The 17,843-nt window shown below is 36.5% G+C and overlaps 1 protein-coding gene across 1 annotated transcript; it reads right to left on the bottom strand.

Moving 5' to 3' along the window:
* Positions 1–406: 406 nt before the first annotated feature.
* LOC139138832 (mitochondrial substrate carrier family protein S-like) lies at positions 407–16,741 on the bottom strand. The gene is made up of 9 exons (XM_070707380.1): positions 16,488–16,741; positions 10,671–10,824; positions 9,514–9,582; positions 8,863–8,925; positions 8,022–8,094; positions 7,382–7,429; positions 6,528–6,665; positions 5,851–5,918; positions 407–5,650 (listed from the first exon to the last, which is right to left on the bottom strand). The coding sequence occupies exons 1-9, from the start codon at positions 16,543–16,545 to the stop codon at positions 5,476–5,478; spliced, it is 846 nt and encodes a 281-aa protein (XP_070563481.1). The 5' UTR covers positions 16,546–16,741; the 3' UTR covers positions 407–5,475.
* Between the last annotated feature and the right edge of the window lie 1,102 nt (positions 16,742–17,843).

The raw sequence follows: 17,843 nt of genomic DNA, 5'->3' as shown, positions 1-17,843 counted from the left end.
GCTCACATGAAAATTTATCAAAGTAAATGATAGAAATCTCTCTATCATGTTTGTATGTGCAAGTACCAGAGTTTGCTGACACTGGGCTAGGAAGACTTTGTGTCAATATTTGAGAGAGATGTCTTGGTCAAGAGAGGAAGGCATCTTGTACTTAAAACATTGGTATCTTGTACAGATGTGATTTTCATAAAGGAAATACAAAAACACAACTGCATTTTTCTGAACAACTCTTTATCTCAAAGCAAACTATTCTACCAGCATACACACAGACACTTTACATATCAAACATATAAATACCCTGATGTGTATACAATGATATTCTCCCATGACAGTAGCAGGCAAGTCGGCATTTCTAAGCAGCAAAACGTCCAGCACCTTTCATAAGAAAACAAGCTGACAGCCTGAATTTCAATGACATTCAAAATTTTATTGTAAAAATAAAAGCATGACAAACAGATACTAAATGAATTAAGTTACAGAGAGTTTTCTCATTGATATGAACAATGTAACCCCCTGACTACCATTGCCAATGTTTTACCCAGTATACTAAAGATGATGTGAACACATAGAATCTTGCTGAAATTTTCTGGTTCTTAAGGCGCGTCATAGTTAATATGACTGCGGAAACTGCAGGTAGTAAGGGGTTAAAGCACACCAAGTCTAAAAGTGAAATTTCTCCACTATAAGTACTACTTGTAGACAATTCTCATATTTTCTATATCAACCAATACATGAATTTCATCCATGATTTACCGTTTCTATCATACATTCCATAGTACATGATCTACCTTTACCACACTAATAAGTCAGAAAATCCTACTTATTTTGCAGAAAGGAGATAACAGATCATTGCTTGAATAATGCTGAGGGACAATTCATAATACTTCATCTCCTTAAAGTTTGGTCTGACTGTACTTTGTAAAGTAAACTTATCATTCTAAACGAGCACACTGTTGATAAAAAACAAAAATGCACACAACAAGCACTATAGCCAAATTACCTTCTTTAAAGGTAGTATAGGCCTAAAAAAATCTAATTTGTATTTTTAGCTTTTTCAGCTTTATGGAATAATTATTTGAGGGCCAAGACTGACAACAATAAAATTTGAAATCACAGCAAAGTAAAACATAACCTGTCATGGATCTATTTTGTCCGAGTGGTATTCATCAACAATGCAGAGGAGTTCTATGAACAATAATATTGCTATGCCCATCACTGAAACTGTACTTTCACAAGAAGCTCCCTGAAATTGGTCATTGTGAACTCAGCCTCATTGGATATCAATTGTCACAATCATAACAATTGGCTTGTTTTCCCTGAAACTAAACACCACATTCATTCATTTCCCCGTATAGAAGGTACCTTTTGATAAAATCAGAAAATTTATAAAAGTTCAGAATTGAGTCTGCCTGTGTCATATTAAAAAAAAATCAATCATGCAAATTGCTCTGGAAGTAAGAACTATCAGGTAAGTTTCACAAATGGCAAGATACTTACTTAACTAGTATTTCAGAAAGACAATGGACAGATATTATTGCATCCTGTGCTAAGACCTCTATGCAAATGAAGGAAATTAAGGCATGCCCTACTGGTAGTATTGTGCAGTGATTTTCACATTTTCGTGAAAGTTCTGGGTTTAGGTATAGCTGAAGGGACGGTGAGTGTATCATCACGCACTTTTTGTGTCATAGGTCACTAACTTTTTAAAGGTATACTGTCATCTGTTCCAATTTTGCCACAGTTACCATGGAGAGAGAAAATCTAACCAACCACAGATTTTAAGCGGGTGACCGCTTTTTAAAAACAGTGCCCTCACATGGGCATTTTGAATACCAAGGAACGCCTCTTTGACCATATATGGGCATATTTAGATTACAGGTGACTGTATACCTTTAATGTTCCTGCCAGACAGTATTTAGACTATTACTTCCCCATCAGCCAAGTCAATAAAAAGCGGTATTGAGCCCAAACACGACGTATTTTCATCCGCTTGGCTTGGTATGTTACAGCATCTTTAGTCCAAAAAATCAAGTTTACAGTATTTATGTTTTCAACAGCCTTCAAATGTACAATATTATGTTAAAATACACCATATGGAATATGTTGAGTTTTATCAATTTTAACCATCTTGACCTCGTGGTGAAATATGGACTTGGCAGGAAAAGGGTTATGTTACACACACACCTTAGAAATCTAAGTTACATACTTTTGCTAGTATTTGGGCGATGGAAATTTACACTGGTTTTACAATCACGAATATAAATTAGCATTGGTCATGCATGTTTTTTTGAGTAGTGGACAAAATTCATCATTCAAACCTTTAGACTGAAAGATTCTGTCGTAGGCTCCTCCAACACCAACCCTAACCATGAACGAAGGTCTAGTCTTGGTTATGGCAGGGACCTCTAAGAAATGAGGTACTGCTCTCATGCAATATTAAGTTAATAGCCAAATTTAAATAGTCATCAAGCCTGATATTAAACATAATAACACAACGAGTTATCATCCATTGTCAAAAACATATGGGTGGCTGTCTTACCCCAGTTAGCTGTCAATAACTCAATCACACGGTATGATTGGATCCAACAAGACTCTGTTGGAGACAGAATATTCAACACCCCGCCTTCATTCAAGGTCAGGGTCAGAGATGGCGAGCACTCATACACAACTGAATCTTTCAGTCTGACCAAAACCTGCTAATATTCAAATTAAAAAAAAGTCACCTCTATACAATTTTCTTTCTACGAGGAAGAATTCATAATATTTTCTGAAAAGCACACGCATGGTAGGTACTTTCGGAATTTCCTGTTCATTATTCATAAATGAATCCTCATACGCTTGCAAACAGCAAAATTTATGAATAATCTATAGAATCTTTTTTCAAAAATGTGTTATCGATGTGCATTCTACTTTTTATGTTACTAACAACATTTTTTTTTTAATTCTTTATATGCCCGGAGAAGAGTTTGTTAGTAAGGCTCACGTAACATATACAGATTTTTCATGGGAAATAAAGTTTAAAGTAAAACCAACAATATGTACATACACTCTGGTAGTTAAAATACTTTAAAATATTCCCTTATATGTAATGCCACAATTATCCTGGTTTTTTTTTTCTCATTTAAAAAAATCAAATGCTACTGGCAATTTCAAACAATGGTAATTTCAATTTTTTTATATATAACACACGCACACACACACACACACAGAGTCAATCTTTATGAAATTAACTTTGAGTTAACCCTTTGAGTGCTGTAACTTTTTCCCGCCAAACTTTTCGTGCAACACTTTACCAATTTTCATGAATTTGTTTTTTTGGATCAGTTTGGACTTCTCAATGACTACAGGTTTTTATCAGAATTTTGGGAAAAATCTGAAAAAAAATTGTCTTGGGTACATTTTATAAAGGTGGCAAAAATTGACTTTGGCACTCAAAGGGTTAATCAAGTGACTGAATAATGGTATTTGATGAATGCACTGCACAGGGCTGGAAGTAGACACTTTCAGTCGGTCACACTTTTTGCACCAAGGTTTGATTTTTTAGGGGTAACACAAAACAGGGATATTTTTACTAAATTGTAAAGAATGGTGTAAATCCCTAATTGTGACAAAAATTTGCTATTTCAAACTGTACTTACATCATTTGTCCATGTTACAATTTTGTCTGTTATGCTGCATGCTGTACAGCTGCCACCTGTCAGATGTTTACTTACAAGTCTATGATCAGAAGAGTCATATTATTAAATGATTGACAGCAAAATGTGTACATACTCATTTGATCACTATTGGGTCAAACAAATTGATGTGACAAAAACAGACAAATTTGCAACATTGTTTTCTATCTCTTAAAACCTGCAACATTGTTTCCTCTATCCTTATAAATTGCAACATTGTTTCCCCCTTTCCATTAAAACTTGCAACATTCTGCAAATTGCAATGCTCAACTGGAGTGACTGCATGATTCAAAGTTTTCTTTTCCAATTCCTCTTTGGTTGCTCATGCCACTAGAAATATATGTTACAAAAATTTCAAATTTTTACCAATTTCATATCAGTACAGTACTTCATCTCTGTAAGTCTACAGCTGAACAGTTACAAATTTTCTAAAACATTCATTTTGAGTATGATACAAATGAACACTTGGTAACAATTCTAAATATAAATATCAGTCACACACTACAGCCTTCACCTTGGCTAAGCAATTTGACCTGTCTTCAGCTCACTGGGCAGGTCAAAGGTCATGTGGTTCTATAAATGCTGATAAATGGTTGACAGTGTGCAAATCATGCCCTTTTAGTGTAATTTATCATCAGCCAGCAAGTAAAGTAACCTTGGACTGAAAAAAATGCTGAATTTCAGATGCTTTTTATTTCACTGCAACAGAGGAAAAAGTTTTATATTTTTGAAATGCCTTTCTGACAAATGCCCATGTTATATGATATCAGGACACAGGGAGACAAATCAAATCAGCTCCAAATTTCAATGATAAATGTTTCATTATTAATTCATGTCAAGTTGTTTTTTCTTTACCTTGAATACCGCTATTGGACTGAAATAAGTATATATCAACTACACGATTGAAGACAGTGTGTTCACCCATAGGGTCACAGCCCTTCCAATTGTCCCACATCAAGTGACAGTCAGTTATCAGCAATTATCTAGCAACAATCAGATGACTTTTATCCGATATGTTTGCAACTTCAACTGCCCTTGGGTAGTCAAAGTCAAGAATTTCATTCATCAAAAACTAAAATTTACTTAATCTTATGATAACCGAAAAACCGGCAAGCAAGCTAGTGATTCATGGACATGCAGATCAACTTATATATCATCATTCCAAATACTTTGTCCTAGGCTTATTAAAATGTGCATAGATATCTTTTCTGTAGCTTCTCATCACACAGACAATGATATGTCATGACCTATTTGACATTTAGAGATAAAGCAAGTATGGCCAGCTTGGAGATTGATGTAGATAGGGTTGTGAGCTATGTATGAGCTATGCTGTACGTCGCGTGACCTGATCTCCACATAAGTATGGGGATTGATATCGTACAGTTTCCCGAACAGTAGCCCTATCAAGCATTGTTTATTGTGCGTTTAAGATCCTCAGCAGAGGGTACTACTGCCTACCCAACATTTCCCATGATGCAGTATGGCAAGAAAACCTCAACTCTCATCAGCATTCTGCCAGAGACAGAAAAAATCCTTCACTAAGCTTTTTGCCCTTCCTACATAATCATTGTACTAAAAATTATTAACCAATCCACCTGTACAAAATATACCCAATGGTGAAACAGTCCATTCCTCTGCATATCTGGGATGAAACCTGTCCTTGACAATGCTTCTCTAGCTTGGACACCTATCTGTTAAGGACAGATTTCACATTGTAACCATCACACATCAAGAATAAATGTCTATTGACATTCCAAAATGTGACCTTAATAGAAAGGCTTCACGTTTCTTTTGTAATGTTTCAATCTCTCAAACCCATTTTGGAGACCTGTCTTTGAGCCCAGGCCATGACAACCATGCTGGTACCATTGGCCAGGAAGCTCCTGATGGACCCCGGAAGTAATCCACGATAGAGACCAAAGAAACCGCCGCGTTCCTTTATCACTAGACGCATCCTCTGCAGTACTGGCATCTCCCTGGAACGACAAATTAATTGATGCATCAGTTATGTAAAGGTCTGTTGCAGAACTGTGATATTCCAATTTAAAATTTGCTATTTGCAGCAAAGCTAGAGGGCTCTAACTAGAATAGTTTTCAACCATCATGATATCCTACAAGACATTTTGATGTGCAACATGTCAACCGGATGAAGCAACTAAAATAGACAGTTACTTACTTGCCGTAATTTCCTTGTACCTGGGATTTCATATACTCCAGGGGCCAAACAATCCACCAAGCTAAAGTGATCTTCAGTCAAGGAAATTCTATAAACAGTTTACTTGTAGTCTGTATGTTGATGGTATTTAATGGCATGATTGGTGTACTTGATGTGAAATCAAAAATGACAAGAAATTGAACACGTCAAACACTTTCAACTAAAAGTTGGTGTGGTAAAAATGAGTAGGCCATTTAAAATGCATATAATAGATTTATCTGTAACCCTCTTGACTAAAATTCCGCAGAACACTGAAGAAAAAATGATGAAAGACAGAGATTTGTGCAAACCATAAGATGAAAAATTCTCAAATCCTTGCTAAATTTAAAAGCTGGCGGTGTAAAACTTCAGCTTCAACGAGATCACAGAAAAAGTTCAATGTTGGATAAATAAAAATGGTTTCTCAAGTTTTCCATCCACTATCAAACCTTTGGGAGTTAAAAATTTGATCTGGAATTTATTTCTGAGAAAACTGACACTACTACTGCAAAGTAACATTTTTTCACATTGAAACCTTTTTAGATCACTAGACCGCTACACATGCCGATCCTAGACTATTCCATTTTAGGGGTTTGATGGGAGACACAGGTAGTGACTTGAGGGGACTGAAGAGTTTCAGAGTATCATAAAGGATATGTTGCTGCCGTCCCTGATGCTAGAAATGGACCAATCAGAGGTCTTTGGAAAAGCTCATTGCAGTGTCGTCTGCCCGAGTCGATCAGAATGAAATACGTTGTCATGAGTCCCATGGTTCTGAACCAAGTCACGCCGAAACCCTGCAGTTGGTGAGAAAGACAAACGGACATCAGGTTTTACAACCCTATCAAACAAGATGAGGTTAGTGCCAAACAGTGCGGACAAAGAACATTTGTTGCAAATCAAATATGCCATTGGGAAACCGTCTGTCAGAAAGGGCAGCGCACTTTGGAAAGCACACCTTTTCAATTTCTGTCAATTTGCAGACACGCCATCCTTCAAAATACATGTATATTCATAATTTTTTATTCAAATATAAGATTTTAAAATGTTACGATAATTCACAAAAATTTGTGGTAAAGTTGGTATTCTGTTATGTTTTGGCAATTACAGTATTTAGACGACTATCTCATCTCATTATGTCCAAGCTGCAGGAAAATCATCAAACATTGTAAGGAATTTTTTTCATTTCTTTACAGAATGTTTCTGGCCTAATGCCACAGTAGCTATATGTTTTTGATGTTATTGACATGACTTTAGTTTCTAACGCAGGTTTTCTAACATTTGCTCACACTTGGTATGCCCTATGATACGATAGGTCAAATTTCGTCGCTCAGTGAAAATGAAACCACAGAAGCATGGTAAAGTGACAGCAAACAGACATTATTTTAAATCGGTAATTTTGAATTAAAAGTATCCTAGTGAGAAATGGCCCTGAAATCTGGCACATAATGCTAAAAATCATTGAAAAATATGTTAAAAAGGCAATATGTTAAAACAACCATACTATGCTTACCTTGTACAGGCCTTTGAATTGCCACGTCTGTCCAGTTTGCCTTCGAATCTGATCACCAACAACAGAGACATATCAAAGATGTCATACTCACAAACATTGTGAACCCCATTGATGAAAAATTTCTCGGAATCTGGCAGATCCCCCCAAATTAACTTAAATTGGACAAAAAAACTTGATGTTTGTACATAAAATATTCTCACTGATAAGTGTGTACAGGTTACAGGTAGATATTAAACTTCCGCTCTGTCATACAAAAACAGCGCAAAGCAGCTTTCAAATGCATGCAACATTACCAAGAGACATATGCAATAAAATATGATACATAAAAGTATATAAAGAAATACAAAATAATTTCCGTTGATGTTAAGTGAAAATAAGTCACATAACAAATTCCATTTAAAGACAGTTCGCTTATCTTCAGAAGCATTATCATACTAACACTACAACAATATGGAAGTGATTAAACATACAGAGAATTTTTCATGACAGAAGTATAGGAGTATACAGGTAAGTGTAGAATTTTAGAATTTTTTCAGTTATCTAAAGTTTCCACCTTCGCTTTGGATTGCAAACCTGTCACACTATATCCTTAGAAGATGGTAAATTGACAATCCATCTGGTCAACGTTGATGTCTCTCACCTTTGCTAACTCTAGAGGACACTCTATAATTGCCCTTGCAGTTGAAGCAAATCCACCAGCTATGGCAACCCTCCTGCAAAAATAGTAATCACAAAAAAATTTTAATGACTCTGATTAACTGTAACTCTGGGAGGACAGATCCAGTGTATTTGATTTGCCCGTAAAGTGGATGAATGTCAACGAACCTTGCTGCAAAACGTCTTCACGTTGAAACGTTCAATTTTCTCTTCATTGAATTTGAAAACAACATCTCACGGAGTGGAATATAGTTTGATGACAAATATAGTGAACTCATGCCATCCATACCAAGAATTGATTGTGATTTTGGTTAGAGGTATTGTAGTTACACTAGTCAAGATGTCCATATGTTTACTTTTTGCTTACTTTTGGACTTACTTTTTTTGTGACACAACATCGCCAATATAGTATGTTTTGTTTGAGAGGAAATTTTGTCTTTTCCCCCTGAAAATCTGTGTATGTGCAGACACAAAACACAGTGTTTACTTACTTTGACTAAAATCATAAAGAAAAATCAAGGGTCATCAAGCAAAACTTGGATTCAGATTCAAGAAGCAAATACAGTTACCTCATATTTACAAAAAGGCTACCATTTTGTGCGTACAGGACTAAACTTTTCGATCTTTACAAAGACAGCATCTTGAAAACTGGTGATTTTTTTGTATGTTTGAAGTAAGCCCAACAAGTTACAAACAAGAAAAGAGTAGTAAAAGTTTGGGTATTCAAACATCTGTCTAAACAGTACACACTTTTTGTAAAGGCAGGCGTAACGGCAGTGACTTGATCTTGATGAAAAATCTTTGTCAGGAAACTCAGAACTTACATTTGTACACCTCCAGTGAAAGGAAACTCCCACCTTCCAAATGGGTTATCCATATATGTGTATCTATGGAAACAAGCAAGAGAGAATGTCAACTGGAAACAAGCAAGAAAGAATGAGTTGACAAAATGCTGGATGACAGTAAATAAGTACCAGCTTTTCAACTGATGAAACTACACTTAATATACCAGTATCAATATCATAGCTTAAGCTAGCCCAAGTATACGGCACAAATGATCAATAACAGATTCTTCTCCAAATGGATGATGAATGGTTTCTCCTTATATATATTAGTGTCATAATAAAACAATAATTTCTTTGTCTTTAACTTCTCCCACCAGACGGTATCACTTCCCCATCTGCCAAGTCAGTAAAAGTGGTATTGAGCCAAAATCATGCGTATTTTCACCCAATAGACCTAGTATATTATAGTAGCTCAAGTCTGTGAAAATCTTGTAAAAAGTAGGGTTTGAAATGACAAATGCTGGTCATGAATATGATTTAGCCAGTAACAATCAATCCCAAAGAAAGCTTTGTTGAAAATCAAATAATAAAAGTTATGTTTGAAAGTCTAAAAAAAAACAGCCTTCATAGTGGTATGGCTTGACACACAATTCAGGCAATTAAAACTATGAAACACTGGAACAAACTTACCCTGCTTCAAAGACAGCAAACTGTGTTGATCTGTATATACCAGACCCCCACAGTGGAGGGATACAGCCCCTGTGAACAAGTTACAAACATGGTTGTGTTATACACTTTGAAGGATGTAGTTACTTGATTTTGCAACTTTATAAAGATGAAATTCCAAATCTATTTTGTGACCATAGATATGACTGCATATCTTCAAATCTTTTTCTCCAGAGTAGAATAGCTTGATTTCATAATTCTTGGTCAACTGATATTAAAAAGCCACTTCCACATCATATTGCAACTGAGTTGTTGCCCCCCCCCCCCCTATCGTCACTGCATTCTGACACAACTTGTTTTCTGAAGTGAATTATTTTAGTGGGACAGACATTGTGGAAACACACATCCATAGGAAAACTGAATTACCAATGATGAGAATTTAATTATACCCTACTACCCTGGAAACATTTGAAAATTAATGGAGAGTTAAAACTGAATTGTAGTATTTTGGAGATGCTCCCTGGCAACTGACAATCTTTTCTTGATGACATGACATTGGTTATATTATTCAATCGACTGGTCAAATAACAGGCTTAAAAAGACGTGAAAATATGAATACTGCTGTCGCTGCATATCCCATGACTATTCTTGTAGCACTTACCATTTTTAGTGAGAGCATCATGCCATTTTGTTTGCAGATTAATATTCAGCTTTTGGTGTTCCTTTTTACTGCATTGTAGTATTTTGTAATATTATTCATAATTTTCTCTAATTTTCCGAAAAAAAAATATTCACTTTGTTGTCGATTTATTTGTGTTTATTTTTGATATGTTTCCTGTAGCATAGCTAGGTACATATATAATCATCGTATTATTTATGACATCATTTTTGACGCCTTGTTTTACAATGACGAATCAAAATAAAAATGTTCCAACTTCAGAGGACAGGACCTAAGATCTGATCAGTATTGGATTCTGTTTGGGAAAAAGACATTACTGTAGAACACTCTGCCGTCACTGAGCAGTTTTACAAATCTACATAATTCTAGAGGTTCCAATTACTTCTTAAGGCTATGGGTGGACCTCCTAGCAAAACCCAATTGTTTTCAAAATGAGGATTGAGCCCAGTGTTAAGGGTTCAGGTAAGCCAGAAAAAATGATGAAAGTTAGATGATAGCCTACCTGTACAGACCAATTATTCCCTGAGTGCGCAGTGTTTTCACAAATGTTCGGAACATGCCACTGCCTTCAAAGCCTGCCTGTGCTTGCATCTTGGTTTTGACCGTGTCAAATGGGTGACCCACGGCCACATTGGTGGTGCCATAGAGAATACCAACTGGAGGCAAGAGTACACAAACAGATGACCACAGATTGGTTGAATGGGGTTGGTACCTTTAGAACAGTTACTGTAATATTTTTACAAGCGACACCGTCTGTCAGTCATCTTTGAAACATGAACTTTCATACTAATAGTCTGTATCTAACCTTGCAATTCTCTGCAGATCTTGCCAAATCAATAAAAAAACCCTTTTTATTGTTTTTAGAGAAGGCTACAATAGCACACAGTGCAATGCCATGATGAATTTTTTGTTCCAAAAATGTAATGTCCATCACGAAGAACACTCTTGAATGCAAACTGAGCTGGAGAGTTGCGACATCAAGGAAACACTTTCAAAAGCACGGCATATCATTCATAGTGGAATGCACCTTACTTCTTATCACTTCCTAGAATAGTGGCAATCACAACAGTAATGAAACTGACGATATTATCATATCAATTTACCATGAAATAAAGAAATTACAATATCAAAAATTATGACTACCGGTATTGTCATTAAAAAATTCATGTATATAATATGTACATATATTGTTATTATAATAATTATTGTTGATGTAGTAGCTGCTGTTATTATTATGCAAGTAATAACGACAAAAAACATTACAGTAATCATAATAATCATCATCAGAATTATATGATGACAACCACAGTAACAGTAATAATTATATGTGTAATAATAATTCATATAATAATTGTAGTAGTGTATTAATATTTATCTTTATTGTTGTTCTTGTTGTTGTATCATTATTCATTAATTCATTTATCTATCATCATTATTTGCCTAAAATGATGCTGTCACTGTTCAAGGGATATACAAAGACAAACACAAAACATACACACAAATATGAACAGTAGTAAACTGACAAACTGCACAATTTGTTTGAAATGACACTTGTAGTATCAGTAAAAACTACAAAATTAGAATGACAAAAGTTGTGGCTGACCACACCATGGATGTAAAACTTGTTTTTTGTCCTGTTGACCTCAACAGCCAGTTCATCATTTCTAGTTGTTTAAATTGGGTCAATGAAATAAACACTAGAAAAGCGGGTCATTCTGGCTGTATGCCAGCAGTGTAAACCAGGTCAAAGGTCACAGAGTCTGGATCCAGACATGCAGGCATTCCATTGAAATAAAAAAGGTGTGTACTCTTGTGATCATGGTAGAGAGTGGGATACTTTCACTTTTCTATGTGCATTCATCCTTCAGTCAGATGTATAGGTTAATGTACGGCATCAACACTGATCTTTGAAAAGGATGTAAAAACAAATAAGCTACACTTTCACAAACATATGGTCCTTGCACTTGTAAGCCAGTACTTAGTATCAATTTTGTCCTTAAATTGGTACACCATAACCGTTTTCCAAGGTAATGTGGTGTCCAGTAACAATAAAAACCAAAGATATGTACTCAATATGGTGCATTGCTTTTTTGCCACGTGGGGGCAGATTCATTCACACAATGGCAAGAAAGCTAGGCATTGTCACATCAAAGACCACTGCAGTGATACAGGTCCGATCATAATTGGGATATGTGTAAAGAGCAAAAGTTAACATTTTGCACACCATCATGGATTGGATTGAATGGATTAGAGTATTATATTTCAATGAATATTCTTTGCCTAAACTGATGAGTGATGTAAGACAAAAACGCATCAAAACCTGACCCTGAGAGACTGAATGGAAAGTGTTGAGGTGTGAAAGTATGCATGTCCCCAATCAAACTTCCATCAGTAGTGTGACCACAGGCGACCCAATAAGTACTACTGAGTTTTTCAGTGTTTTCTCTATCATTTTCTCTTCTTTCTTCATGCTCTGAATGATCGGAATAAATAAAATAAATGGTTTATATAACATAACCTAGCCTCTGTGACTCTTTATTTATTTTACACTCCATTACAAGGACGTATATCTCTCATACACACATGCTGTAATTAATTAGTCAACACAACTAATTATGCTAATTATGCTAATCCGTGGACTTATCAGGGATTTTACGGGTTGGTCAACATCGCGAAAGATAGGAATGGTTACTAAAACTAATCATTTCATTAACATCACTATCTTTCCGATGTTGACCAACCTCTGATAAGTCCACGGATTAGCATAATTAGTTGTGTTGACTAATTAATTACAGCATGTGTGTATGAGAGATATACGTCCTTGTAATGGAGTGTAAAATGAATAAAGAGTCAAGAGGCTATAGGTTAGGCTATATAGTCATTTATTTTATTTACTACGATCAGTCAGAGCATAAAGGAGAGGGGCTGACAGTGACAGAGAAAACTGAGAAAACTCAATAATAAGCTTATCAATATGTATGGGCCGCCTATGGTGTGACCTTTGACATCACTTTCGATAACAAGCCGTAAATTCAGTAAGGTGACTGGTGAAGTAGCTCACAGGTAAATAGAGGTGCGCATGGATAATTGTTGACAGCATAGCTTGTCTGATATTAATCAGAGTAAAAAGACCAGTAAAGATTGTGTGGGCAAACCGTTAACAGGTCCTGCTTATCAACTTTAGTGGCGCACACATATTTGGAGCTAACATCATATAAAAGTGTGCAATTATTGTGAATGTATCCCTTAGACTTTCAAATCCAGATTATTGACATTCTCTATTTTCTAATGTATGTCTGTGCCGGAAAGAAGCAGTAAACTTAGGGGTTCTGTGTATGAGGGTCTGCTGTCTCAATTTAACTGACTAGATTCTAGGCTGGCTGCACAGCTTCGATTTGCCATGCATAACACTAGTCTCTCCAACCCTCCAAGTGCAGTGGAGTAGCACAAAGATTTGTGTGGTTTAATATGAGCTTATCAAATGCTCTGAGGGACTATACAGAAAAATGGAGATAGAGGCAAGATGGAGGTGCATGTGTCTTCATAGCCATAATAAACCTCATTTCTTGTAGTTGTTGAATTCCATCTATTACATATGATTATCGCCGATCCCTTCAAAGTGCATGTTTGACATTTTCTGACATGAGCTATTGTAAGTGTACAGTACAGTAAAATATTGGCCGACCAGCGGAAGATAAAATACTTGTTAAAGGCAGAGGATAAAAACTGCAACAAGTTAAACAAATACAGGGAAATAAAACACTTGCAAAAATTTGCAAGTGTTTTATTTTATGCTGGTCGGTCAGTATTTTACTGTATTTGTTTTAACTTGTAACGTAATAACATGAAGCGTAATAACCTAATACTTTAACTTGTTGCAGTTTTTATCCTCTGCCTTTTAACAAGTATGTCTTTTCTGCTGGTCGGCCAATGCCTTGTGCATATTTCACTTTAGGGACGGATCATTAGATCTTGGGAGGGGGTGGTCAAAAACAAAAAAAAAAAAATTTCAGAGCAGAAAGTTTGGAAAAAAAAATCTTCAAACTAGTTTGCAAATAAAAAAAAAAATAAATAAGAAGACAAAGGCGTAAAAAAAAAATCTGCAAAAGTCTTAAAATTTTGAATTTTTTTTAGATTTTACCGACAGAAAGCAACTTTCTGTATTTTTTAGTACATCCTCCCGGCACATTTTTAATTTTAATTTATACATTTAGAGTGACTGTATCCCTTATACTGGAAGTTGTGATTATCTTATCTTTTCAGGACTTTTGTATTCTGATCACTTGAAATTATGAATTATAGAACCTGTTTTCTACTTGTTTCCTGCGTACAAACCAAGCAGGTACACTAGGTAAAACATTGAAACTATGGTATGGTTGTCAAGACAGAAAGTTGTATTTGCCTCTTAAGATCAAGGTAAACAGATGCAGGCCACATCAGTTCATTTTTTTCACAGCATTTTATTGCAATGATGAATGCAAGAATGGGTGAACAAGTAGAAACACGTCAATAATGATAAAACAACATATCAAGTCACTATGTATTATTTTGCTTTTAAAAAGGCATTTTCAATTCTTTTTTCTCAAAAAACAGCCTCAAAAACAACAGCAACACATGTTTTAACATTCAACAATACACTACGTAGAATGCCATCTATCCAACAAATCCCAACACAAAAACACACAAAGGGGTTGAACTTTGAAAGTTTCTCGATAGCAAATACTGAAAATCTACATGAATAATCGTTTTTGTGTAGCAAATTTCAAAGAAATTGGACAAGCCCTTTCAGAGAATACAGATTTTTTGACCATGAATGGCATAAATTGCCCTAAAAAGACAAATATTGAATTTCAACACATCTATACACATCCAATCAATTTGGACATGCTGCTACAGAGAAATAAGATGTTTTGATCAAAAAAGCGCAACAATTGCTCTAAAAACACAAATATGCAAATTTAACTATATTATTTAGCTTATTTTAGCTTCTCAGCTTGTCAAATCAATTGTAATCATGAGATATGCATGATTTTTGGTGGGGTGAATGTAGCCATTTCACCGAGCAGTAGGAAGGGAAGCCAGAAAACCAAAATAGTCAATTTTCAAAACTATAGGAAGCTACTGAGGAGCAAGAAGACCATGTTTCAGAGGAAGATATGTAATCCGAAAAAAATGCTCCCAAAGTGCCACTAAATAACACCATTTTAATCTCTATTTTTCAAAAGCTCCAACATCAGGAGGGGGACACCCCTCCTGACCTCCCCCCGCAAAAATACTCCCCAAGTGCCACCAAATAACACCATTTTAATCTCTATTTTTCAAAAGCTCCAACGGCAGGAGGGGGACACCCCTCCTGACCTCCCCCCGCAAAAATACTCCCCAAGTGCCACCAAATAACACCATTTTAATCTCTATTTTTCAAAAGCTCCAACGTCAGGAGGGGACACCCCTCCTGACCACCCCCCGCAAAATATTCCCCAAGTGCCACCAAATAACACCATTTTAATCTCTATTTTTCAAAAGCTCCAACGGCAGGAGGGGGACACCCCCCCCTGACCCCCCCCCCCAAAAATACTCCCCAAGAGCCACCAAAAAACACCATTTTAATCTCTATTTTTCAAAAGCCCCAACAGCCGCAGGGGGGCCCCCCCCTACCTCCCCCCCCCCCCCCCCCCCCGCCGTGACCGCTTGCGTGGCCGCTTGTGGTGCTTGGCACCACATCTTTGCCCTCTTTATCTTCAGACAGCGACGAACTAAAAAAAATTATAAATCTGAAATTTACTCTGAAAAAAAAATTTGCACAGCTAATCTCAATTGGAAAAAAAAATTTCAGAAATTTACAATTGTAAAAAAAAAATTTTCACAATTTCATTGTGACCACCACCCCCTTTCCCAAGGTCTAATGGTCCATCCCTTATTCATTTTCACTTGCTGCTGTTTCATCCCTCTTTGAGATCGTTTGTAATTTTAGCTATTAAAGAGTGTGTAATTGTTTGACGAGGAGCGTGCATGCTGCAATCGAGCGAATGTGTGGTTTCACCGGGTACCCTGGCGGGTACACAGGCGCAATTGGCCAAGTATCTGTGGTAACGTCCTTTCAGGCACCTGCGCCTCAATCGTCGCTTTGCGAAGCGCCTTCGCCATGAAACAGGCCTCATTGGGGCTTCGCGATGCGACGATCGAAGCGCCCGTGGCCCTGAGCAAGGCTCAGGGTCATACGACAACGTAACTTTTGTTAGAACACGGAGCTGCCCTGACTGGAAAAGATACAGAAACGTAGAAGTAGATGATCGTGGCTGAGTTTCAGTAAGGTACGCACCTCCCAAACCAATTGCACCTTCCTTGAACCAATGAGTTCGGTCTTCATTGTGCGTCATATTGCAACGTTGAAGGTTTGCAGTCTCACAAAGAATGAGATACGTACATCTGCTCAAGTCTTGTTGCTTCTTTCACTGGTTTTAAAGAATGACATTTCAAAGCGATCGAGTAATATGGTGTCGAGCCGCCACGCTAGTTCGCGCTTACACTGTTACACTCGAGCATCAAAACAAAGCTGGAGCGGAAGGGCTTCGCTTGTTCGTTGTCTGACTTCTCTCTCTTTCGAGATCTAGATCGAGAGTGAGAGAGCGCCTCCACTTATATAGTGCAAAATACGTTCGTTTTCAATAGCAACTATCGTCTCCTTAGCCGAAAAGTGAGTAGAAAGGCTCGATATCTACCACTTCAAAATTTGTTCTTTTATAACTCAATTTTTTGTTCTATAAAAGAAGTGCAAATTCCTCTTCTTCTTCTTCTTCTTCTTAACCCTTAATATATGTTGAAACCAAAGACAGCCTCGCCAATGATATCAATGTCAGAGGAGTTACACGTAAACTGTACAGTACTGAAACGTTGAACAATGGGACATGATTCCGAGAGCAGAGCAGGGAACTATGTCTATCAAACGGGAAAAATCCACATGACATCACAAGTACAGCCAAATTCTCCTCATCGATTTATCTGTACAGAAATGGAAAAAAGAAACAAATTTTAGACAAATTCGTCCGAATAAGGAAAAAATGACCATAAAAATACTACTCTCAAGATAATTCAGCAATGTGTATCAGTGTTGAATGTTATTTTTAACTTAACATACTCTGTTGCATATGCACGCTTCAATTCGCTTTTACTTTTACTTTACTCGGTACTTTTGTATCAGGGTATGGACGCAAGTAACATGTATGCGTAAACTAAGTTATACCGATACAGCATAAATCTGAAAGAAATAATTCATTTGTGCACACACAACATAGCCATGTAAAAAAACACGATGCAATGTACAGTGGTTCAATGGAAAGATAAAGTAATCGCAATCATATCAATCCATAATCCAATAACACCAGGTCAGAATTCGTAAGACAATAGTCAGATAGGTAGTGGTCACTAACTAAGGCCCCATGTCACCGATGCCATACGCGATCATTTGTCGAAGAGAGATATTGTATTTATCTACCAGCTTGCGATACCTGCCAAAAAAGAGTTTGAATGTAGAGACAAGTCTTGTTGCGTTGGTGTAACCTTGATTTAACAGTTTGTAAGAGAGATGGCCATGTCTCTCTACAAAATCACTATATTAACTGCATGCTAAACTTGTTTCACGTAATTTGATTTTTTGATGTCGATTGTATTATCAAAA

This window comes from Ptychodera flava, chromosome 8, assembly GCF_041260155.1.
Source record: "Ptychodera flava strain L36383 chromosome 8, AS_Pfla_20210202, whole genome shotgun sequence".
Classification (NCBI taxonomy): Eukaryota; Metazoa; Hemichordata; class Enteropneusta; family Ptychoderidae; genus Ptychodera; species Ptychodera flava.
This window is presented reverse-complemented; position numbering and strand designations above follow the sequence as displayed.

Coding starts and splice junctions, on each gene's coding strand:
- LOC139138832 (XM_070707380.1), bottom strand. CDS start 16,545: ATGACGCACAATGAAGACCGAACTCATTGGTTCAAGGAAGGTGCAATT. Junction 8,926..9,513: donor TTTGCTGTCTTTGAAGCAGG/GTAAGTTTGTTC, acceptor TTGTTTCCATAG/ATACACATATATGGATAACC. Junction 5,651..5,850: donor GTACAAGGAAATTACGGCAA/GTAAGTAACTGT, acceptor TTGTCGTTCCAG/GGAGATGCCAGTACTGCAGA.